Genomic DNA, 23,425 nt, shown 5'->3' with positions numbered 1-23,425 from the left:
ATTCATATTTGACATGAGGACTATTAGACACTGTAAATGTTAAAGATCAAGTAATAAAGAACACACCGATGAACCCGAATGGAACTCATAAATATTGCAAGGGCCAAAGATCAATCCTGCGTAAATTCACAGCAAGATTTTGTACAGTTTAGATTCCAAACATGCAGGTTTGGAAAAAAAAAATCGCTATCCTAGACCCGATATAGCAAAGAGGTTCCATCTACAGTTCTACATTAATTAACCAACTACAACCAGACCCCTCTCTACTTACCAATATATTCTAAAGAAAAACTATAAAGCATACTTCAAGGTTTTGCTCATGGACATGAGCAAAATCCAGAAAGTAAGCCGGTGTACCCTATACCCCTATTCCCCAAACCAAACAACAATTAAAGGTTACCAAAAAGACAGCTCCTTTGATGCAAATTCTAACCAAGGTTTCATGTCAAAACGCTAGCTAAATTTGTTACGCCTGCTTCATTCAACTAAGAGAGCTAAACCTACCTATTCAGTGCCCAAACCTGAGCCAGAGCCTGTTTCCATTGTATGATCCTTGATATCTGGTGAAGCCTGAAGATATTCCATCGGAGTTGCAGCAGGGTCTAGTTCTACATAACCCTTTGGAGCCTTCGGGCCTTCCGCACCTGTGAGCACATGGCTAGGAACCTGGTGAGAGAATCTAAACATTTCCTCTCTTGGAATCCACCTTACCCCTAGGTCAGGTTGCTTATAGAAGACAGATAGGAAACCAGCAGCTTTCACAAGAGGGGCAACATTCACACCTTGCTCTCCATTGTAGTCATCGAGCACTTCCACCATGTCATAGGCATGTACAACATCTTCTGGAGTATCTTCGTTCCAATCGGCAGACCAGTTCTTGTACAGAGCCCAAATTTCCCCCCTTCGTGGGTATATCTGGATAGCTCCACGGGATCCTTTAGCCCACCCAACTTTGTGAGAGAAAGAGTTTAGTGAATTGCTTATTACTCGTCTACCAATCCAGAAATCCCCACAACTCTTAGTAAAACCATGACCTACCCATTCTAAGGGACCAAACTCGGCGCTGCTTTTTGAGTTCAGCCAGCTAATCCTCACCTGGAATGGATCCAAAGAGATGACCTCATGAATCAAAGCATAGAAACGGGGCATTCCATCATCATTATCATACGCAGCCCACACTTGATTGTCTCCAAAACAACTTTCTGATCTGTCCAAATCAAATACATGAAAATCAGGATCTGGCACAGTCATTGTGACCATCTCAACATCTTCTTTTACTGCTTTACCAGCAGAAGAAAATTTTGAATGATTCCCCAGCTCTTGAATGGCAACATCATTTTCAAGTTTTGACTTCTGCCTTTCCTTTTGTTTCACCTTCTCTCTCTCTTTGGCAGCAGTCATGGCCTCTTCGTCTGACTTCCATTCCTTAAGTTTCTTACGTATCTCCAGAAGAGCTTTCTCAGACAGCATCTTTCTGACTTCTGCGGCTGATAATTCTCTGGTGGCATTATTAATCTTGGGGCTGACTCCTGTGAAAATATTTGACCTTCCTGATTCGGAGTTACCTACGCTTTGGCCAAGAGAAATTCCTTTTCCGGTTTCTCTAATTCCTAGCCCTGGTTGACTTGGAATGCCACCCACAGAATTCTTAGCACGGCCATTCACTTCCCTCATCCTCTTTAGAAGATCCTCTCCGCTTAATACAAATCCAGGATCATTACTCCTCTCCCGTTTACCAGCTGCATTTGCCACCCCATACTCTCTTCTCAATTTTTCAGTCGCCAGCTGCTGCTCACTTGCGGCTTGAGCATTAACAGATGTGGTATTTGGAGCAAAGGAATTATTATAGGTTGTTGTTCCGGACAGAGGGCTCCAACGAGCACTTGCAGCACCAGATGAATTATTAGCCCCAGACACTGAAGGTCTTGAGCTCAAAGGCGGCTTTCGATACTGTTGAGGGCGAATTGGAGAAAGATTTGAAGGTGGAGGTACTTCTACAGCCGCAAAGCCCTCTTCACAATGTGGGCATTTCAGAACCTGATTGAGATAAACTCGCATATACTCATACTGCATCTTGCATCTAGTGCACATAGTCCAGAATGTATCACCTTTCTTAAAGAATGATTGAACTGATGGAGAAGATTTTTTACTGCTACTCTTTGATGCCTTTCCACGTGAAGAGTTGGAACTGGGATGTTTACAAAAACCATTAACTTCGGGTGGGACTGCTGAACTCCCACTATGAGTAGGGACCTTCTGTTGGGAGGAGCTACTGCATTGGTTCCCAAAAGTTTGCTCGGCAGCTCTCTTGGCTCCAAACTGAGTTGGAACCTTTTGATCAGCTGTTCTTCCAGCACTGAATGGCGGCACTGGAACATTAAAATGATTTGAAAATCTGGACTGGGACTGTCCATTGCCTGCAAACCCTGATGAAACACCAGGCTGAGCAGGGACCTTCTGCTGAGCTAATTTGACATTACGCCGGCTATTGTAAAGAGATCTCTTAGCTTTGTCAGATAACAAAGTAAAAGCTTCTGTCACAAGTTGAAAAGCACCCTCAGCACCAACAAACTTATTCTTATCAGGGTGAAGTTGAAGTACCAACTTTCTGTAATGCTTTTTTATAGTCTCGTCATCAGCTACTGGAGTAACACCAAGTATGCCATACAGATCCATCTCTCCATTAATCCTAGCTTCAGATGTTATATATACGTCAAGAGTGGCTATCATTTGTGCAATGCCTTCGAGCCCCTGATATAAAGTCTGAGCCTTCAGTGCAAACTTCTTTGCACCAGCAAAATCTTTCTCTGTAAACTTCCTGACAGCAATATCTTTTGCCCTCATGGCTTCATCTTTATTGCACTCCATCCTTTGCACACTTGCCTCTCCCTTTCCTTGTCAATGTTTCGCTATACTAGGTGCTTGAATCGAGAACCCCTTCCAAATCAGCCACGCTAAATTATTTTATCAGATTGTATAAGTGAAAAAAAGATTCTTGCTTCCATCAACCAAGACCTGCTTTTTTAAACAGACAAAAATGATGAATAAGGGCAATACATGATCACATAGCAAAAGGTAACATAATCCTAAATTCACATGATAAAAACAAGAAAGGAGTAAGAACAAAGCTACGATGCTACTTTACCCAAGATCTGCGGGATGGTATCAAATAAACTAAGGTCAAAGTTTGCAAAGTTAGGGTAGATTTCAACTAATATTGATTTCAACTAAAATTGATACAGACAATAGTTCAAGCTCAAAACCCCTTCCTACCTTATAGTAATTGATTTGAGGCTTTTAATAATTCGTAAGAGTTATAATCTAATTGTATATTTCGTTGCCACCAACATTGCAAAAGGGAATCGTGCGCAGTGACAGACTTTGACCAAAGAACTTTCATAGGCCCGAGATTAAATAAATGCAGAAAGACATAGAGCCCCCGTGACTGGAAAACTAATATGTTAAATTCTTTATATGGTTTAATAGATTAAAGAGGTTACACAAAAACAGGCCCAAAATAAGCCAAGTCAAATAAATAGCACTGGGGAGGGAAACCTTGAATATTCAAGTATCTTGTATATCAGAGAACTACTTCATCCCGAAAATGCTTTCAATTACAATTAATCATATTTAGACAGGATTTTTTTATAAAAATGGAACATCTTTAGACTGGATAGGTAAAAAATATAACATTAACAATTTTTAAGAGGTACAAGGTACAACCCAGAAACAGTTGCATAAACAGAAATGCAATTATGATGATTATATAAGCCATAACAGGGAAGAAAATATTATAAGTTTCTAAGTCTGCATGTTGAAGGAGGTTTGTGGATACGAATACTAACCAGATGGCTTCACTTGAGTCTTCTGAAACATAATTTCATCACTAAACCACAACACCTGAAGCAAGCACTGATGAAGACTATATAATTTATGTTTTTACCAGTCCTACCTGGAAGTCAATATAGAAATGTCTCAGATATGGCATATAAACAACATTTAAAGAAACGAATCATAATGATAGGCTGGTCGGCAAGGCACGTTCATCAACTATCAGGCATTATTCAGTAGTTATAATTAAGAGCTACACGAGAGAAAACATGAATACATGCTAAATGCATTAAATGGCAGTGTGGACTATGTTATGTATTTAAAAAACTTCTGTTAAGGCAACAGACTCAATCAATTATATAATATCTGCGGGAGTAAGGCCTGTAACAATAGTGATTAATAGACAAGTGTAGCTGTGTAAGTGAGCCAACAGCTAGAAGACATCATCAGTGCAATTTAATGCAGACAAACCATAAGAAAATCTCTCATATAGACCCAACAAATTTGAGTACGTTAAGCCCTATAAAAATATGCTGTGATTAAACATGTCACCACGCCAGTGATCCAATGCTGATCAACCCACACAGCAGATTTAAGAACCAAACTAAAGTCAAATCATAATAAGAAACCCTACAGCACAAAAAGCGTTGTATCTATTTTTTCTATGCTTTAAGTGGGAATATTTTATCACACAAACATACTTAGGTTGGTTGATAAAATTCCAAGTGATCAATTAGAAAAAGCTACGAATAGACAAGTGGGCCTGTGTGAGCAAAACAAAGCAAATTTTCTTGTATCTAAGAATAGACAAAGAATATAAGAAGATAACAATAAACAAAACCAATTGGCTTGAGATGCAGGAAAAAACAAAAAAAAAAAAAACAAAAAAACAAAAAAAACAAAAAAACAACACTCTATACATAACTACATTCTTGCTAGAAATGTCTATATATCAAGTCAATAACTACAAATCTGAATAATCAATGCTTCAACATACATATTAAATAGGAAAAAAATGAAACCCATCAACAAGAAAAACTGCAAAGCCAGTTGCAAAACTCCTAATCATGACAGAAAATAAAAAGGTTCCACGTTCCAACAAAATGCGCACACACAAGTTTATAAGTCAATATCTTTTTCAACAGTTACTACCATGAAACATGTTTACATGCATGTAAGATGTAAATACTTATAAGCAAACTTAAAATTACAATAGCTAGTTATTATCTAGCAAGCATCTTATCAACACATGGATATCAAATACATGCATAGATTAAAATAACGAAGCGCAATAGAAGGTGACTTCACCAAGAAAATGCAGATGATCATCTTTATATGCCTGGTAACAAAAAACAACTGTGCACATAGATGAGAGCAATTACATCCTGACACACAACTAACAAATTTATTTGTACAGGAAAAAGTTTAAGCAAAAGAAAATTAAATTAGATAACACAATCAAACTTGTTCAAATAGGAAGTTATGCCTTTATAACCATTCATACATTTTGTAACACTAATAGTAATCCAAAATTAATAAATCTTGATGATTCTATTCGTTAGCTTAACCCCAAAATTAATACAAAAAGTCAAAGATAATTTGCACCAAAAGCAAAAGAATTCAAAAAACAAAAAATCCTTTGGACTCTCCACAGATAAAGCCACATCCGTATTTATGATATTTGTGAACTTATTACTTAAAGCTTAGCTAATTGTACCATATCTGTATTTATCAAGATGCCCACACCTTCAACTATCTCATTACATCATATAATTGAAGTTGGCATCTTATACTTGAATCATATTACCCCATAAGAAATAGAGGCAGTGTGAGGGTGCTACTAAGCTATAAAAGAGAATTGCAAGAGGTGAATGTGGGAGAAAATACGGTTCTTAAAACCTATAAATAATTTCCTAATTTGTTTCTCTTAACAAGAACTATTTTTTTCTAAGAATCTATTACTATTTGATACACACTAAACAGTTGTTCCCAATTTAAGGTAAACTTCTAGTGTTTATTGACACACGTGTACCCCATTTAGCAATATGAGCCTTTGAGATTAATCATCATTAGTAGATTGATTAGGAAAGTCATTGAAACAAGACAAGACCAAATATAAAAAGGAGAATCCAGCTGAGAGAGAGATGTATTAAAAATGCATCCTCAAAGTTATTGCACGAATAAATAAATAATGTGTAAAGACCACGGCCTTTAAACAAGTACTAAACAAGCAATCAAGATCTTCCTTCAAAGAAGACCTGGATTATTTGGCTCATAGTTCAATCAATTATTTCTTCAAATCAGCTGAAAAAGTGTCATATTGTACACTGACCATCATACTAAATACTCATTGACGCAAAAGATTAATCAATTTAATTCACATAATAAAGGTAGATTCATTAAACATTTTCATGAAATAAGAGCAATGCACAGGTGATACTTGTATCATGCGAGTCAATATATCAACAATACCTGTCTGTATACAGATATCATCATCATACTAAAGGCAAGCAACACATGATGAAAAACCATGCATACCAGTGTACAATGCACAACTTACATGTTTCACCAGTGACCCCTCTATGTCTGTGACCTAGATAAACTAAAACAAATCTTCAGCTAAAACCTCAAACAAAATGCTTTTACTGGGTCAATGATACTATTATTATTTTTTTTTTTTTTTTTTTTTGGTGTTTAGAGAGCCACAAGGGCGGGGGTGAGAATCGATCACAGGATCTCCTGGAACCGGGAGGGAGCTCTAACCACTTGAGATATCCCTCACTCTCAGGTCAATGATACAATTAATGATACCAACAAAACCAGTTGATCCAGAAAATAAAACATAAAGAAGTAACAGAATATTCGTGACATTATGGCCAGTCACTGCTTCACAATATAAGTTACACAAAACAGACCCCATGATAGCAGAGGTGAGGCTGATACATTTTATTTTACCTCTTTGATGTACTATTACTCTATCCAAGAAAACCGTCCCCTTTACTGACCAAATTAAACCCCTAACCGAGTAACCGTAAATGCCCTACCATATGCAGGAGCCTTGTGAGAGGAAAAGGCTGAAAGAATCAGGCTTTCCTTCAATATTTGTGTGACAACCTATGAATGTTCCAGGACAATTGCAAGCAATTATTCATAAGAAACAACCAACTCACTCTACTTAGCTCAATAATAAGCAAAAACAAGGAAGCAAACAAGATCCAAAATGATATTTGGATACATAGCCCTAAGAGGCTACTAAGAAAACACTACAAGAAAATCATAAACCTGGTCAAAGTGGCAACCAACAATGCAATAAGTCAATAACAGCTCTTAATTAAGAATTCTGGCAATGGAAAAGGTCTCAGGAGGTGGTTTTGTACTCCAAAATGCCCTTAACATAAGAGAGAACTAACAAGCTCATTAAGTTTTGTCACTTACTATCCCAATTGACTATCACTATTATCCTATACCAATTCCATATGACAATTGCCTAAAAGGTTTAATTGTTAAGAAAAACGAGAAATAATATACTTGAACGTTAGACATGCAAACAAATCAAAATATGTATGCACGTACAGGAAAGTATTCCCAAAATCATGGACAAACAACTCCTTTAATTTCTATGCCAAACCCTTACAGCATAAAATATATATACATATATAATAATAAAAAATAAAAAAAATAAAAAAAAAGGATTCCTTAACAAAAAAACCACCATTCCCAAAAGGAATTTTGTCGTTACGTATCTTCCAACTGATCCATAATTATATGAAAACATAATTTATCCGAAAAGGGAAGCATATTAAGTGACTAGACCGACAAAAGAAATTTTGTTGGTTTTGAAATAAATTCCGCCACTCTTGACTTGGTAACAGAATTACTCAACTCTACACTCATGACACAAACAAACCTCTTTTTCAAAGTTATCTACATGAATTCCAACATTTTTAAAGCCTTTTTCTCAGCATCTCCTAGTATTTCAAATATGAAAATGAATTACCACAGCAGTTCCCGAATGTCACGAAAATCTAAAACATTCTCGAGAACATTCGATGGCAAATTGGCAACCAAATCCAAATGAAATCAAACAAAAATATATATTTATAAAAATAAAAGGAATAACAGAGTTCAACCCTTAACCTTTCAATTTTTCAAAAACTATCAAAAAGGGGCACAGAAGCAAAATTTTAAAAACTGAAAATTCGCCTCGAAAAATTCAGTACAAGACTCAATTCGCTAAATTCATCAACAACTTTACAACTACACAAAAACACCACCAATTCAGATGAAAAATAGCAAAATGTAGATCCTAGCACTTGACAGCCCAAAAAATGGAGGGAAAAATTCCCAATGACAAAAAAACCCAGAAACTTCACTCTACTCCAAAAATTCCTCATTTTTACAATCAAACATTAAATTTCAGCAACTTATCGAACTTAAATTAATGACTAAATTTCACATAGCACCAACAAATTCACACTCAAACCCTAAAAATGTATAATCTGTGCAAACTTAAAAACAAAAAATTACACTTTTAAACTCCAAAAATCAAATTAATTCCATAAATTCAAATATAAATACAATTCACATAAGTAAATGAAGCATAGAAAAATAAAAGAGATTTATACCAAAAATACAGCAACGTCACTGTAGAGTAGTTCAATTCAAAATGCAAGGACCGCCATGAATTTGGAGTTTTTATGTCTCTGGAATATTCGAAAATGACCTGAGTACCAATCTAAGAAGAATAAACAATTTGTCAGCAAAAACAACAAAAAAAAAAAAAAATTCAAAAAATTCTTTAGAGAATGAAAAAAAAAATGAAAATGAAAATGAAAATATATGTTCTTGAACCTTAGATGAATGAATAAAGAATAGAGAGGAAAGTTGAAATATGGGTATTAATGATATTTTAGCATTTTGTATAACAACATTAACCAAATGGAGGGTTTAAATAATAATCATAATTCTCAATTTCCTAGAAGAAAAAGTAACCATGGTTAAATTTTGACTCGGGTTAAGTTAAAGAATTTGGTGTAAGAGGCTGACCAAGGATAAGTTATGACCGTATTTGTAACTGAAGTTACGGTTTTATAATTTAAAAATGGAAGGGTTAACTACGGTTATATTTTAACCTTGACACGTGTTTGAATGTTATGGTTAGGGGACTTAACCTTAGTCAGCTGATATGTGGCAAACTAATCTTATGGTATAAATTATTAGCTAATAATATGATTTTCTACTTTAAAAGTTTATTTGAGATATGTAAATTCATATTGAAAAAAAATGAAAATTCTAACAAAGAATCAAATGAGATATGTAATAAGAATCAAGTGAGATTTTTATTTTTAAAAAATCAAAGGAGATTATTAGTTATTTTGTTGTTAAAAAAAATTGACACAAATCCTACACGATATGATTCCAGTGTTGTATAAATACATCGATAAAGAAGGTTAAAGCTATCTTTAAATCATGAGCGATATTATTAGAGAAAACATAAATAAATATTTATAAAACTTAAAAAAGTTTTAACTATATAGTTAATTTTTAATCTTAAAATGTGTTCAATTTTGTGGTAGGATTAACCTTAGTCAATTATTGCACCAATTATATGTCAAACAAATTATTGCACCAATCATAGGTACGATTTGTTTACTTAAATTGTGATTTGTTTCCATAAAAGTTGATTTGGGACAATATCTTAATTAATATCAAGTTAATGCTAAGAATAATTATACTTACCTTTTGAATTTTTGGGTAGAAAAAAAAAATTATGTAGAGACATTAATATTATAATAATAAAATATGATGGGCCATGTGGCGAGGTGGTAGGAAGGGGTAAAAACGAGGATTTTCATTGTCATAAATAAAACATATCTAAGCATAAATTAGAAATTTAATAAAAAGAATGGTAGAGTAAAAAAAACATTTTATTTTTTAGAATAATTACACTTTTAATTGATTTTGATAGTATTGTAGAACATACTGAGTTAAAGATGTTACACTTTGTTTGAATACAAGAAAATAGAAGGAAAAGAAGAGAAGACAAAGGAAGAGGAGACAAATTCTCTAGTAAATTTCAGAGATTTGGAATGAAAATATAGCTCATCTTCCCCCTACCCCTACGGCCCTACCCCTTTCCCTTCCTCGTCTTTCATTTTCATTCCATTGATCCATTGTTATACAAATAAAACATAAGATTATTTTAACGTAAGTGAACTTCTTCCTGTAACATTTATATTCCATTAATCTCCAATCAAGTAATGCAAATTTAATTTCATATGGAGTACTTCATAGAATAATATAACTTTGGTCAATTGTAAGTTTGTAACCAATGGTATGACACGAGTTATTTACTAATTTTTCAAGCAATACTTCGTACTTTACAAATTTATAAAAACTTAAATTCTATGTCAAATTGTAATGAAATTAAAACTAATTTCAAATAAGACCAAGCATACTTATCATTAGGTTTTTCTTTAGGGATTAAATGTTGACATAACTCATAAGGCATAACATTTTGCAAAAAAGTATAAAGACAGATAAACTAAAATAAAGAATGCTTAGATTTAAGTGATCCACTAAAATTCACTAATACTAATAATGTATTTTCATAAATATTAATGAGTTGTAACAGGTATATAGTATATTGCGGTTAAAAAAAAGTTGCTCTGAATTGACAACGTAGATTTGTGATATGATATGAAGCTTGCTTTAAGGATTCAATTTGCAAAGGGATGGGAAGGAAAAAGATAAAAGGGAGGAGGGGGAGGTAACATTCCATTTTCCTTCCAAATATCTCCAACGATAATGAGATTTTGTTTATTAAAAGGGGAATGAAAATGGATCCTTCCATTTCTCTTCCCTTCCCTCCTTTTGCATTAGAAATCCAAACAGTAAATAATATATCCCTCTTATTCTCTTCTCTAATTTTTCCTTCATTTCTCTCTATCCAAAGACAGTGTTAATAAAATACGAAGGAAGTTAAAAAAAAAAAACGCATAAACACATGGTTAGGTGATGTAATATCCCTGGTTTTATTTTTTTTTTTTAAAAAAATAAAGGTGATGTAATATCCCTAAATTTTATCCTTTAGTAACAAAAATAAAAATTAAAAAAAAAATAAAAATTCTGTAAATTTTATCTTTTTCCTATTCATTTTTAAAGAAAGTTTATACTCCGTACTTGATAGGACTACTAGATTAGATTATACTGACTACTCAATAAAGAAACTGTATGACAGTATGAATCTTTCTCCTTCTCCTTCTCCTTCTTAATTCTTTCGACAAAGTTTGCTATACTATGTGAGTTTTACTTAACTGTTCAATTCTGCTAATTTATTGCTTTTTTTTTTTTTAATTTATTTTATTTTATTTTATTTTCTTATTTTGGCAATTTTGTGCTCAATTATTGAATTTCGATTTGGTGAATTTATACCTTTCTCAGTTATTTCTAAAACCTTGATTTTTTTATGTTGTTGCTGAATTATGTAATTTCCTTTCTTGGGTTGATTTGATCGAATTTTATTGGAAATTCAAGTAATCTTGAGTATTTTGTTTCAGGGTTTAATTTAATTTAAATAAAATAAAGAACCAATTTGATTCTTGGAGGGTGTAATGTAGAATGTAAAAAATTTAAAAAATTAACTAATGATTAAGTAATTGCATAAACTATGAGTTGTTTGATTTGCTTAGTCAAAACCCATGTTTTTGTGTTTTAGAATGTTTGGGCCAATAAAACATGGAATTTACTTACTGTTGATTGATGTTATAAATTATAATGCTGTTTCATATATTATGCTGCTACTTTAAGCTGTGAATATTTGTATTGATTCTTTTAATGGATTTGTAGTTGCCTTATCTGTAAAAAAATCGAATTTCCGAACTTTTTGATAAATTCTGATTGAAGTTGATTGGTGTTCTACTGTTCTGTGTCTGTGATAATTTCAGAACTAAGCAAATCGAGGCGGTTTTGTGTGCTGTGAAGGAAGATGAATTTGCAGGTACCTTAGAATGGAAGATGATTCTGTTACTTTCAAATTTGTTGTTGCCTTGAATCCTTGATGTCACTGTTTTGGTTGGTGGTGTAGAATTTCATGTTTAGAAGTAGAATTAGTTTGATGTTGTAATAAATTTATTTATGTGTTCTTTTAACTAGTGGCGGATCTTGAAGAGTTGTTAATCTTGTTATGGCTTATTTCATATGTTCTCTATTGATTTTTTTGTATGATGGTGGCACACATGAATAGGAGAGAAATAGATAGAGATAAAAAGAAGAACATGTGACGGGGAGAGAGATAGAGAAAGTCAGAAAACACATTACCAACCAATATGGGTTCTCTATAGCTATGAAACTTTTATATCAGGAAATTGTAACAAATTAATAGAGATTGGAGGAAGTATGTAGATTATGGAATCACTTCACTTGTGTAAGTCATTTTTTGTCGAAATTGGTCCAATTACCAACCTGTTGTATTTTTATGTTCAACTTTGGATAGTTGCTGGAGCAGCCTGATGGTTCCTAAGAACTTGTCATTTTCTTGATATGTACTTGGTTGACAAATTAAATTTTTATCATACAAATTACTGAAACTTTTAGTTTGGCAGAAGGTGCCAAAGAGGGAGGAAGAAGAACCAACCGAATTATTGCATGAGCGTGATGGTGAGGATGGATCCACTGCATCCGAGGCTCAAACAGACTCGCCTTCATCTCTCCCAAATGAGGGTCACCGGAAAGTGACATGTGAAGACATTAAATTTGTGAGGATGATATCTGCGTCTATATTAATTTTTTAATAATTGGTAGATCATCGCCTCTCTAATTGTTCTAGATGTTATGTTTATGTTTACTCCTCATTTGAATCTCAATCAGGTCCAAGCTCTGATTGAAAGGTGTCTGCATTTGTACATGACTGAAGATGAAGTGGTAACCATGCTTGTAAATCAATTCAAATTGGAAAAACATTTTATAAATCTTGGTAAGGAAGTTCATGTATTGTTCATACTTTTTTTTTTAAACCAATCCAGTTATCCACTTGTTCAGTTGTCTGTGAAATGCTATACAAACTGTATCTGGATGTATCTACGTATTGACATTTTTTTTTTTTCAGTGTGGCAGAGATTGGAAGATGAAAATCCCGATTTTTTTAATGCTTACAATGTAAAGCTAACTTTGAAGAAGCAGATCATATTATTCAATCAACTGTCGGAGAAGCAGTTCCACTTGACAAAGAAAAGAGATTTCCATAATTCAAAGCAGCCTTCTTCACAAAATGGTCATAGTCACATGCTAGGTAAAATTTTGTGCATGAAGTAACCTTAATCTTCTTAATGAACGCGCTACCGCAGGATTTCAAAGTACATGAAGAACTTTTTTATTATATCGAGCTTAGTAGAAATTCATTTCCCTGTACACACCGCTAAAAAATCAAGGGAAAATTGAACCCTAGAGTAATTATAATCTTTCATCAACTTGCCTTAATTAGATTCATTTTTGCTGGACTTGTTACTCATTTCTTCTGTTTTTTGGTGCTGCAGTAAACTCGTCCTTTGGATATCTTCCCCAGCAGCCTTATTTTCCATCTACCGGTGCTACAGATATGGATTCATTGCCGTATGGGTCTCCATATCATGCGGTAGATGGAGTTCCTGCAGCAGGCAACTTCAATTTCATTAAACAGAATGGGTAAGGAAACCCTTTATTAGCCCATTTTCATAAGCACATGTGGTTTCTTTTTAATAATACCCTCTCTTCTTGATAGTGGTGATTGTTATGTTGTTCCTGGCTCCATTTACATTAGGAATGGTTCCATCAGTGTTGTGGTCGCAGATCATGTCTTACAATATTGATAAATAATGTGTTTACAAGATGGTTTTGTGAACTTCATATGTATTTCCACACTTCAATTGGCTTTTAATTTTTTCGAAAGAAGTTGTGGCTATAAGGTTGCTTATTGACCTGAATTTTAATTACTTGGCAAGTTGGCATCTTCAAATCCCTACCTATAACTAATATTAAAAAATACCTGTGCCCTTTTTGCTTGCACGCTGCTAGAATGGTATTTCATCCTCTTGTAGGACAAGGCTGATTGTTTTGAAGGTTATCATAGATCCCAGTTTAGAGGCTGCGGTTAAGTCCATGAGTAGTTAGACATTGCTGTTTGGAGAAAGAGGGGAAGGAAACGGGGTAATGTTGGGTGTGACGGTGACATATGCCAGTTATGGAAATTTATACATGTTTAGTTTTGAACTTGATATTGTTTGAGGTATCATGCAACAAAGAGTGATGAATTCTGCTATTGGCCTATTAATCCAGTTCTTTACTCTCTATCATACCTCTTCTTGAGGATTGTTGCATATATGCATGTGTCTTTCTGTAGCTTTATCAAAAAATTAACTGAAAGTGCACATTCCTAGCATATTTTCTCTTTTATTTGGTTGCTATATAAGTTATAATGCAGAAGCTTTGCACTTTTATGCCTTACTAACAAGTGTTTGTTGAGCAGAGAGGCTGCTAGTGGCAACCATGAGATGGATATAGAATCCTTTGATCAAGTCTCATATGAACCGCATGAGTTTCAGAGATCGAGTAGTCAATCAATAGAATTTGGTGCGAGTTTTCGGTCCAATATGTACAACATAGAAGGGTTCCAACCTGCTCTGGATGGGGGTGGTGGAATTTCTTTTGATAATCTTGTTTCACACCATAATCTAACAACCAATTTGACCAATATAGGAGGTGATATGCTTTACTTGTAGAGTTGTATCTGTACCTTCTCACTTGTACATTGAGCTCATAAATATGCTTTTGATCTTCTGATAGTATTGGTTTGATGGATAGTATTAGTCTGATGTTTAAATGTCTGTGCTTGTTGCTAATTCAACATTACTGATTATAGATAGGATTATCAGAAGAAATTGCTATACTGTTACACATTTAGTTCAATTGCGTTTCAGCCTTTTCTGGTATGTCATCTAATAATTTTGTGTTTTTTATCGATTCACAGATCTTGCAGCATTCCAGACCAACCAAAATTCCCTATTCCCAAATTCTGAAATATTAGATATCATGGGCGGGTCTTCTGATGAATGTGACATAGGTACTGTTTGCTGCTTGTTTCTTTCTTCTCATCATCTGCTCCTGTAGAAACTCACTTATTTGGTGCTTAGCTTGATAATATATATATTGTGCAACATTAAATAGATCTAATTGCCATATAAAATCTGACCATCCTGGCAATAAGATCCATGTAAATATGTAATGTTGCACAATATGCATCTCTACTTCCGCTGAGAACCCAAAAGACTGAACACAAACTTTTAAATAAAACGAATGTTCAGTTACTGAACATCCGTTATAAAGTGACAATAAAATGTGCAAAAGTTACACTAAAACGCACAAAAGTTACCCTGACATATATAAGAGTTATTTATGCTTCATTGATAAATTTGACAAAAGTGACACTAAATTTGACAAAAGTGACACTAAATCTGACAAAAGTGTACCCGATGTACAGTAAATTACTGAAAACCGGATGTATACAAAATTTTTCCAAGAATGAATCTAAATAAATTTGAAGAAAAATGGATTTGAAAAAATGAAGATATTCACTTGGCAAAGGGATGGTAAAGAAATTTTGGGTTGCTTCATACATGTTAATGTCACTGTTCCTGGCATGCTTTCTTTTCTGAAAGAGAATCTCCAATAGGAAGATAAAATATTATGTTGCAGGCTGCAGCTGGCAGCTTGATTATGTACAGAATGCTGTAATGCCGTGTTTTCCTTTCCCCATTTCTTACTTCGCTGTAAGTAATTGTTGGAATTATTCTGTTATTCTTTTTTCAGCTCAATACTTCATTGCCGATGAAGTTCCCTATCCAGAACCCCTATTTGGAATTGACAAAGGTAAATCATAGCTGGGTGAACTGGGTGATGATAACTGTACTGACCTCGTGATTGCAAACTACATAGGACTGGACGACTGGTATAAAAGTAAGAGATAATGACACCAGAAATCTGAATTGAGGAAGTGAGCTGTCAAATAGATATTCAATTCATTGTTGAAGAAGCTGATTAAACTGATGGACGTTTACAAAGTTTTGGATACTATTTATACTTAACTTCATTGAGCGAAGCTCTCATTCTTTGACATGCTCGGCAATTGTATCTGCTTGGATAATATGCTTGGTGTGCTCTTGGCTTTGCTTTTGTTTGAGGGGGCTGGAATGTCGACTGGTTTTCTACTCGTATATTTTGGAAGTGGTGATATGGGCTCGATTGTGTCTGTAATACGTAGTACTTTTTCATTGCTGAAATCAAGTCGGCCAGTTGAACTTTGAGAAGTTCAGTCATCTATGACCTATTTGTCCAAGATACAAGAAGAAACCTGAAACAGATTCAGGGGAACTATTACACGGATAGGGTGTAATTTATACTGATATTAAGACTTGTTTTTTTTTTTTTTTTGCGCTGTGCAATTTATACCTAATTGCAAAATAAAACATGTTACTCTTACAATGAAAATTTTCCCGCTTAATAGCAAAATACTTCCTTGAAACAACTACAGTGATTGTTTATCTATTGTTAGTTTGCTGTAGTCAAGGCTGGGTTTTGTTTATCTATTTCAAGGAGTTCATTTTTTTTTTTGAGGCAATCAAGGAGTTCATTTGAATGTGTATTGTTGCTTACATTGCTCCATGTTTGAGAGAGTGAAAAGAGCAACAGAAAAAGAACATGCTCAGGTTGCAAGCCAACTAAAATTGGGATCGCTCAAATTTTTTCTTTCTTCCCAACAATCACTTATAAAGTTATACTACGGACTTGTTCTGATTTACTGAACTGAATGTTTTATGAGAAAAGGAAATTAGGAACTGAACTGAATTTAAGCTCAAGAGAACAGGCCCTACGTAGTATACAATGTGTAAATAGTTGATGGCATTAAAAAATGTTTAAATGATTATACTAACGGTAACACCATATCTATGTTCTCGGGTACATAATATGTGTGTTTTTTTGCAAGACCAATTATTTGAACTCTATAGTTGGCTTGGGACTCAATGTGAATTCCGGTATATATGTCAAGAGTTTTTTGAAAGCTACGAAGGCCCCTTTTGGTTGAAGGGATTTGGCTAGAAAAGAAAAGAAAGGAAAAGGTTTTAATATGTTCCCATGTTTGGTTTGATGAATGATATGAAAATTTAAAGGAAAGGAAGGGAAGTGAAAGGAAAGCCTCTTTACAAATTTTCAGCTTTTCTTTCCTCCCAAATTTGAAGGAATTCGACTGGAAAGAGAAATTAAAAGCATATTTCCTTTCTCTTCCCTACATTACATTTCATTTACCAAACATTGGAAATAAAATCTCCTTCTTTTCCTTTCTCTTCCCTTCCTTCCCCATCCTTTCCTTTCTCTTCTCTTCTTTTCCTTTACTAACAATGAACCAAACAAAGCCGAAGTGAAGGCAAAGAGAAATGGAGTCGTGCACCCTAGTGAAGGTTTTCATGTTTTCATCACTCAACTTAATTACAATTTACTCATTTTATTTTGGGATTTTTTTCCTAATTAATTGTTGATGAAGGTAGAATACGAGCTTACTAGTTTAGTAGTCCTTGTATTATAAATTTAGGAAAAGGCTACAATATCAGGATTTTAGAAATGGCGTCCCAATGTACATGTTCTTTAAATCGCTCCATTATTCCTATTGACAATGAAAATTATGTTAATAATCTAACCAATAATCATTAGGGCTTTGACTAGACTACTACTCTATTAGTTAGTCAAGACAACTCAACAAGTAGTATTGCAGACAAGTCAATTACATGCATGTATCTAATTTTCATTCTCAATACAAATCAAGCTTTCAACATCAAACACTGGAATTTTTTTGTAGGTTAAATTACTGAAAAATATTACATACTCAAGAAATTTCAGAATAGCCCATCTAATTAGAAATACAAAGCATAGATCTCATTATACGTAAAAATTATCATTAATATGTGTTTGATTGACTATGGGCCTGTTCAGATTTACTTAATTTCAGTTCAGTTCAGTTCAGTTCAGCTCCAATCAGTTCAGTTCAGTTCAGTTCAGTTCCAATCAGTTCAGTTCAGTTCAGTTCAGCTCTTAATTTCCCTCTCACATAAAATATTCATTTCAGCTCAATTCAGTTCAGTTCAGTTCAGTTCAGTTCCAATCAGTTCAGTTCAGTTCAGTTCAGTTCAGCTCCAATCAGTTCAGTTCAGTTCAGCTCAGTTTAGTAAATATGAACAGGCCCTATATGAAGATGGAGATTCAAGAACATTGATAGTTTCAGGAGTTGTTTGATTAATTCATGTTACTATGCACTAAGTCATCATGTAAAAAATCATGCTCCCTTCCCAAAATGACAACCACATACTTACAAATTGTAGAAGGGCTCATAATGTAATTTGCGGTTGTTTGATTGACACAATATTTTTTTTTTTTTTTTTTAATTTGTGTGTTGAAGAGGGGCAAAACCCCGTACAAAATAATACAGAAAAATTAAGCAACTGACGTGGCAAAGTCACTCCTATGATATTCTCATGACGGAAATATATAGATGAATAATGGTTCCCATGCATGGTATTAGATATTAATTGTCCACATGTTTTTCTCTACAAATTTGCTTACGTAGTATTTACAGTGATCATGTAACCAATTCTTGAGAGTATGATGGTTGAAATATTAAAATTAAAATGGTGCATAAATTTGGTGACAAATAATTTGAGAGATGATTACAATTTAACATGTTTAATGCACATAAAATGGGTTCGGAGTATACAATAGATTAGTGACAGTGTGGTGGTTAACAACTCTTTTATTACTCCCTCCGTCCCCAAATGATAGTCCTCTATGAGCAAATTTAAGTTTCAAAATGTTCACCCCATTTGCTTTTTCCAACAACAATTAATTTTAATTTTTTATACCAAAATTCCCTCAAATTTTGCAACAATATTTGTGCAAATTTAACTTTTTCATACTTTTATTACTTTCTCTTTCTACTTTTTTGCATACCCAATGTCAATTTACTTTTTCAATGTACTTTTACTATTCTTATTTGTGTTTACTAATTCCCGTGAAAAATGTCCAATGTCCATAAGAGACTATCAAAAGGGGACGCAGAGAGTAGTTTTTTCGATCATTTGATATTTTTCTTGCTCATGTTAAAATATATATTAAAAAAAAATTAAAAAAATAAAAATAAAAAATAAAAAACCCTCGTGCACCTGCAATCGATATATTTAAAATATTTAATGTAGCTAGAAGCCTAGAAACGCAACTAGCCAAAGTAGGCATAACATCATGGAATTGTAAAAGGCAGCCAGATATCTTTTATAAGTATTTTATTTATTTGCTGTATTTATTCAAATATTTTATTTTTGTGATATGCTTAAAGAAAGGCAGCCATGTTGGAACAACAAACAAAAGCACCCATGCAGCCAGTTTAGAAATGTAGGATGAATAAATGATGGCAAACTTTGCTGTGCTGCCCTTATTATCCTATTCTAAATTTGATAATTGAAGCACGAGCCTTGAGTATTAATATTCTAAACTAAATAAAGGCATTACACAACATACATAAAATAAATAGGATAATCAATTTCCACTAATTTTAATTGACATACAAATCACACAGTTATTATAAAAATATAACTTCTTTCATGAGAGGATTTCTTATTATTTTCTTTTACTATTGGTAATCATGTTATACTTAGGGCCTGTTCACTTCAACTTAATTTCAATTCAATTCAGCTCCAATTAGTTCAGTTAAGCTCCAATCAATTCAGTTCAGTAAATGTGAACAAACCCTTAATAGTTAAAAAGTATCAGAGTAATGACTTCAATAGCATTGTTAGGATTATGACTGTAAACAAATTCAAACATAAACTTCGCATATTTTATTAGAAGATACATATAGATGAGACAAGAAAGTGAAAATGTTGCAATAAATGCACTAAATTAAGAGTGTTTTCCTAATATATATATATATATTCAGAATTGACTATACTCATATATTTATATATTCATCTTAGCTCGAACTTCTAAAAATCCGAAGAGCACACAATCTTAGAATATCCTTAATCAGTCATCCTAAAAATCTTTTTTTTTTGGAAGGAATCCTAAATCTACTTAAAATAATAGGAGTATTAAATTAGAAAATACACCGTACCCTTACTAAGGGTTAATAATAAAAAAAATACTCTTAGAGTCTTAGATCGACGGCCAAACATCTTCAAAATTTAGTGGCGCAAATCTAAGGGCATGACACTTCCTTTCTCAGTACCAAACACACTTGCTGGAAATTTCCAAGAAATTTTACATTATTATCTTTAGGATATTATTATTCAAACTTCTAATAATAGAAAAAAATTCTACACCTGAAAATTCCTATATAAACATGAGGCACTAACCTTCAACATACCAAAACCTAGTACATTTCCAAATATATCCCAATATAACCACTTCATCAAGTAGGAAAAAACATATACCATTTTAAGAGGTGAAAAAGATGGCTAGTGCAAGTGCAACTTCTGCTTCTCAACCTATTGCTTACTTTCATCCAACCCATTGGGGTGACCAATTCTTACAATTCACACCTCTCGATAAGGTTCATTTAATTTATCCTTTATTCTTCGTCGTATCTGTCAGAAGTATAAGCTAATAATCTTGCATGAGTATGATCTTATTGTATTGTTCTCTGCAACTTATTTTTGTTGAGATTGATTTATAAAACAATAGTAGTTTTTGTTTTACTAATATTTTTTTTGCTACATTAACCCTGTTTTTCTTTTTAAATTTTGTACAAGAGCGAAGATGCAACCTAATATTATTCTTATCAACTTTTTCGCCCTAAGCTAAAAAAATTGTTATTAATTTTAAGTAAACAAACTAAAAAAGAATAACCTTATATGAGTAATCAAACTTTTTACATGTATCTATTGTATGAAAATTTTAACAAACTATTATAACCAATTGGATGATATAGGTAACCCAACTTGAAAAGGAGCAAGAAGTTGAACATCTAAAACAGGAAGTGAGGAAAGAGCTGCTTGCAAGAGTTGCAACTGTTGACAAGCCTTTGGAGCTGCTCGATTTCATTGAAGAAATCGAACGTCTTGGGTTGGCATACTACTTAGAGAAGGAAATCGAGGAAGCTTTAGTTCAAGTCCATGAAAACTACCATGACCAATGTGACAAAGATGATTTGTACCACGTTGCCACTCGATTTCGAATCCTCAGGCAACATGGCTATCATGTGTCAAGTGGTACGTAACAAACAATATAACAATCTTCTTACTATAAAATGAATCTTTTCTACGTGTCATATATAACTTTTATAGTACAGTATATCCAAGTGTATAATGGACATTTAGTAAAAATTGACAACCTTTGATTTGTTGATTTTACTAATTAATTGTGAATCAAACAGATGTTTTCAAGAAGTTTAAGAATGAGCAAGGAGACTTCAAGGATTGCATACTCAACGATGTTCCGGGCCTCCTAAGCTTGTACGAGGCATGTTATGTACGTATACATGAAGATGAAATCCTAGACGAAGCTATCGTCTTTACCACCACTCACCTTAAACTTATGGTAGATAAGTTGAGCTCTCCTTTGGCCGAACAAGTTGCTCATGCCCTAGACCAACCTCTTCACTATGGCTTTGTTCGACTAGAGTCAAAGCATTACATAGGATTTTACGAGCAATTTGCTTCTCACAACAAAACGCTACTCAAATTGGCTAAGTTAGATTTCAACTTACTCCAATTGTTGCATAAACAAGAATTCCAAGATATTTCCAGGTAATGCATATCGTTTTTACCACTAGGTCAAGACCTCATTATTACGGAGGACGATGATTTTGTGCTAACATGCATTAAATTTGATGTTATATTAGTTGGTGGAACGATTTTTACCCGAAGGTACCATTTGTGAGAGATCGATTGGTGGAGGCTTACTTCTGGGTTTTGGGATGCTATTATGAGCGTGAATATTCATCTGCAAGAAAATCATTCATCAAAATTTTCATGATTGTGCAAGTTTTTGACGACGTATTTGATGCATATGGTACCTATGACATTCTAAAACTCCTTGTTGAAGCAGTTCAAAGGTTTGTATATAGACTTTATTAATCAATTAAATAAAAAATTTTACATTGGTCGATTGAAATATGACAACCATGCATAATATTTTAATGATTTTGTTGTTCATAATTGACATATTTTTCATACATTATTGTACTAATATATACTATTTATTAAATTTCTTAGGTGGGACTATAGCTACATAGCCAAGCTGCCAGAATATTTTGATTGTTGTTATCAAAAGCTTCTTGAAACAGTAGATGAAGTGGAGAAGGAACTAGCTAAAGAAGGAAGATCACAAGGTGTAGAATGTTATAAAGAACGGGTATGTTCGGATCAAAATTATCTTACATTTTTATTTGTTATTACAACGAACCCACCTTAAGTCCATGTCTAATATATATGTATTGCAGATGAACCGTGTTTGTGAGGCATGGCTTGAAGAAGCAAAATGGTGCGGCCAAAGGTACACCCCAGGGTTCGACGAGTATGTAGGAGTAGCTAAGATCTCGATTGCCCAAATTCTAGGGTTTGTTTCATCAATGCTTGGCATGGGATCCGTTGCAACCAATGAAGGAATTGCATGGGTGTGCCAAGAACCTATGCCTACATTGGTAGATGCTTCACATGTCATCTTTAGGCTAAAAAATGACCTAGGCAGCACCGAGGTATGTAATAATTAATCATTTTATCTGCCTTTTACCTGACTCACCCCACTGACATCCTGTTCAAATCTTTTTATAATTTTTTTTTGTGCCCTCGTTTATGCCAAAGCTAACACATTAAACGTGCTAAAATATTGCAGTTCGAACAAAACAGCAGAACTCATGTTGTGTCGTGTATCCAATGCTACATGAAGGAACATGTCGACGTGGATGAGGAACAAGTTTATCAAATCATAGAGAAGAAAGTGGATGATGCATGGAAGGATTTTAACCAAGCATTGCTTCGACCATATGTTATCCCAAAACCTTTGAATGATCGAATTCTCCATCTTACTCGCGCTATAATGGTTTTCTACAAGGACAGAACTGATGGCTACACCATTGTTAACCAGATCATACAAGATAAAGTTGCATCAGTCCTTGTTCATCCTATCCCAATGATATAATTAAGATTATTATTACAACTATATGTTTACTATTTTGCTGAATAAAGATGTGTTTTCGGGTAGTTAGATGGATGGATTTTCCTGGCTTTAATCAGGAAATTCATTTGTTTATTTAGTTGTATAACCAAAAAATTTCGGTTGCCTTTTGGCATTAATAAATTACTTCATGAATATATGTATTACCTTTGTTCTTTATTTATTACAATAGTGATTATATTGGGGTTTTGCACTATTATCAGTTTATCACTTTGCCTTTGACCATTTTTTTAAATGTGCTTTTATTTATAGTAAAATGTACTTTTAATACAGTGTTGCAGGAATTTATAAATTTTGACTTTTTTGCATTTTTTTCAAAATGTTTGTCTAATGCATTATGTTTATGGAC

At 33.6% G+C, this 23,425-nt stretch overlaps 4 protein-coding genes across 5 annotated transcripts; 3 read left to right on the top strand and 1 right to left on the bottom strand.

The window, feature by feature from the left end:
- Positions 1 to 69: 69 nt before the first annotated feature.
- Positions 70 to 8,581, bottom strand: LOC145608760 (uncharacterized). The gene is made up of 3 exons (XM_081664362.1): positions 8,457 to 8,581; positions 3,846 to 3,952; positions 70 to 3,015 (listed from the first exon to the last, which is right to left on the bottom strand). Exon 3 carries the CDS (start codon positions 2,866 to 2,868, stop codon positions 505 to 507), a length of 2,364 nt encoding a protein of 787 aa, XP_081520488.1. The 5' UTR covers positions 2,869 to 3,015; positions 3,846 to 3,952; positions 8,457 to 8,581; the 3' UTR covers positions 70 to 504.
- Positions 8,582 to 10,985: 2,404 nt separating this feature from the next.
- LOC145608770 (uncharacterized) lies at positions 10,986 to 16,387 on the top strand. 2 transcript variants are annotated; one of them, XM_081664372.1, is made up of 9 exons: positions 10,986 to 11,132; positions 11,778 to 11,830; positions 12,438 to 12,587; positions 12,700 to 12,805; positions 12,938 to 13,120; positions 13,365 to 13,512; positions 14,333 to 14,565; positions 14,834 to 14,926; positions 15,673 to 16,387. In XM_081664372.1, exons 2-9 carry the CDS (start codon positions 11,819 to 11,821, stop codon positions 15,741 to 15,743), a joined length of 996 nt encoding a protein of 331 aa, XP_081520498.1. In that variant the 5' UTR covers positions 10,986 to 11,132; positions 11,778 to 11,818; the 3' UTR covers positions 15,744 to 16,387. The 2 variants fall into 2 exon arrangements, with proteins under 2 accessions (XP_081520498.1, XP_081520497.1); XM_081664371.1 differs by having other exon boundaries at positions 10,987 to 11,132; positions 12,435 to 12,587.
- A 3,966-nt stretch (positions 16,388 to 20,353) lies between these two features.
- LOC145607505 (valencene synthase-like) lies at positions 20,354 to 21,118 on the top strand. The gene is made up of 2 exons (XM_081663135.1): positions 20,354 to 20,452; positions 20,831 to 21,118. Exons 1-2 carry the CDS (start codon positions 20,354 to 20,356, stop codon positions 21,116 to 21,118), a joined length of 387 nt encoding a protein of 128 aa, XP_081519261.1.
- A 273-nt stretch (positions 21,119 to 21,391) lies between these two features.
- LOC145607504 (putative sesquiterpene synthase) lies at positions 21,392 to 23,040 on the top strand. Its single transcript, XM_081663134.1, has 5 exons — positions 21,392 to 21,647; positions 21,743 to 21,955; positions 22,116 to 22,254; positions 22,343 to 22,597; positions 22,735 to 23,040. Exons 1-5 carry the CDS (start codon positions 21,436 to 21,438, stop codon positions 23,038 to 23,040), a joined length of 1,125 nt encoding a protein of 374 aa, XP_081519260.1. The 5' UTR covers positions 21,392 to 21,435.
- The last annotated feature ends 385 nt before the right edge of the window (positions 23,041 to 23,425 follow it).

This window comes from Chenopodium album, chromosome 23 (genome assembly GCF_948465745.1).
Source record: "Chenopodium album chromosome 23, dcCheAlbu1.1, whole genome shotgun sequence".
NCBI lineage: Eukaryota > Viridiplantae > Streptophyta > Magnoliopsida > Caryophyllales > Amaranthaceae > Chenopodium > Chenopodium album.
The sequence above is the reverse complement of the archived record's forward strand: the minus strand, read 5'-3'. Positions and strand labels throughout refer to the sequence as shown.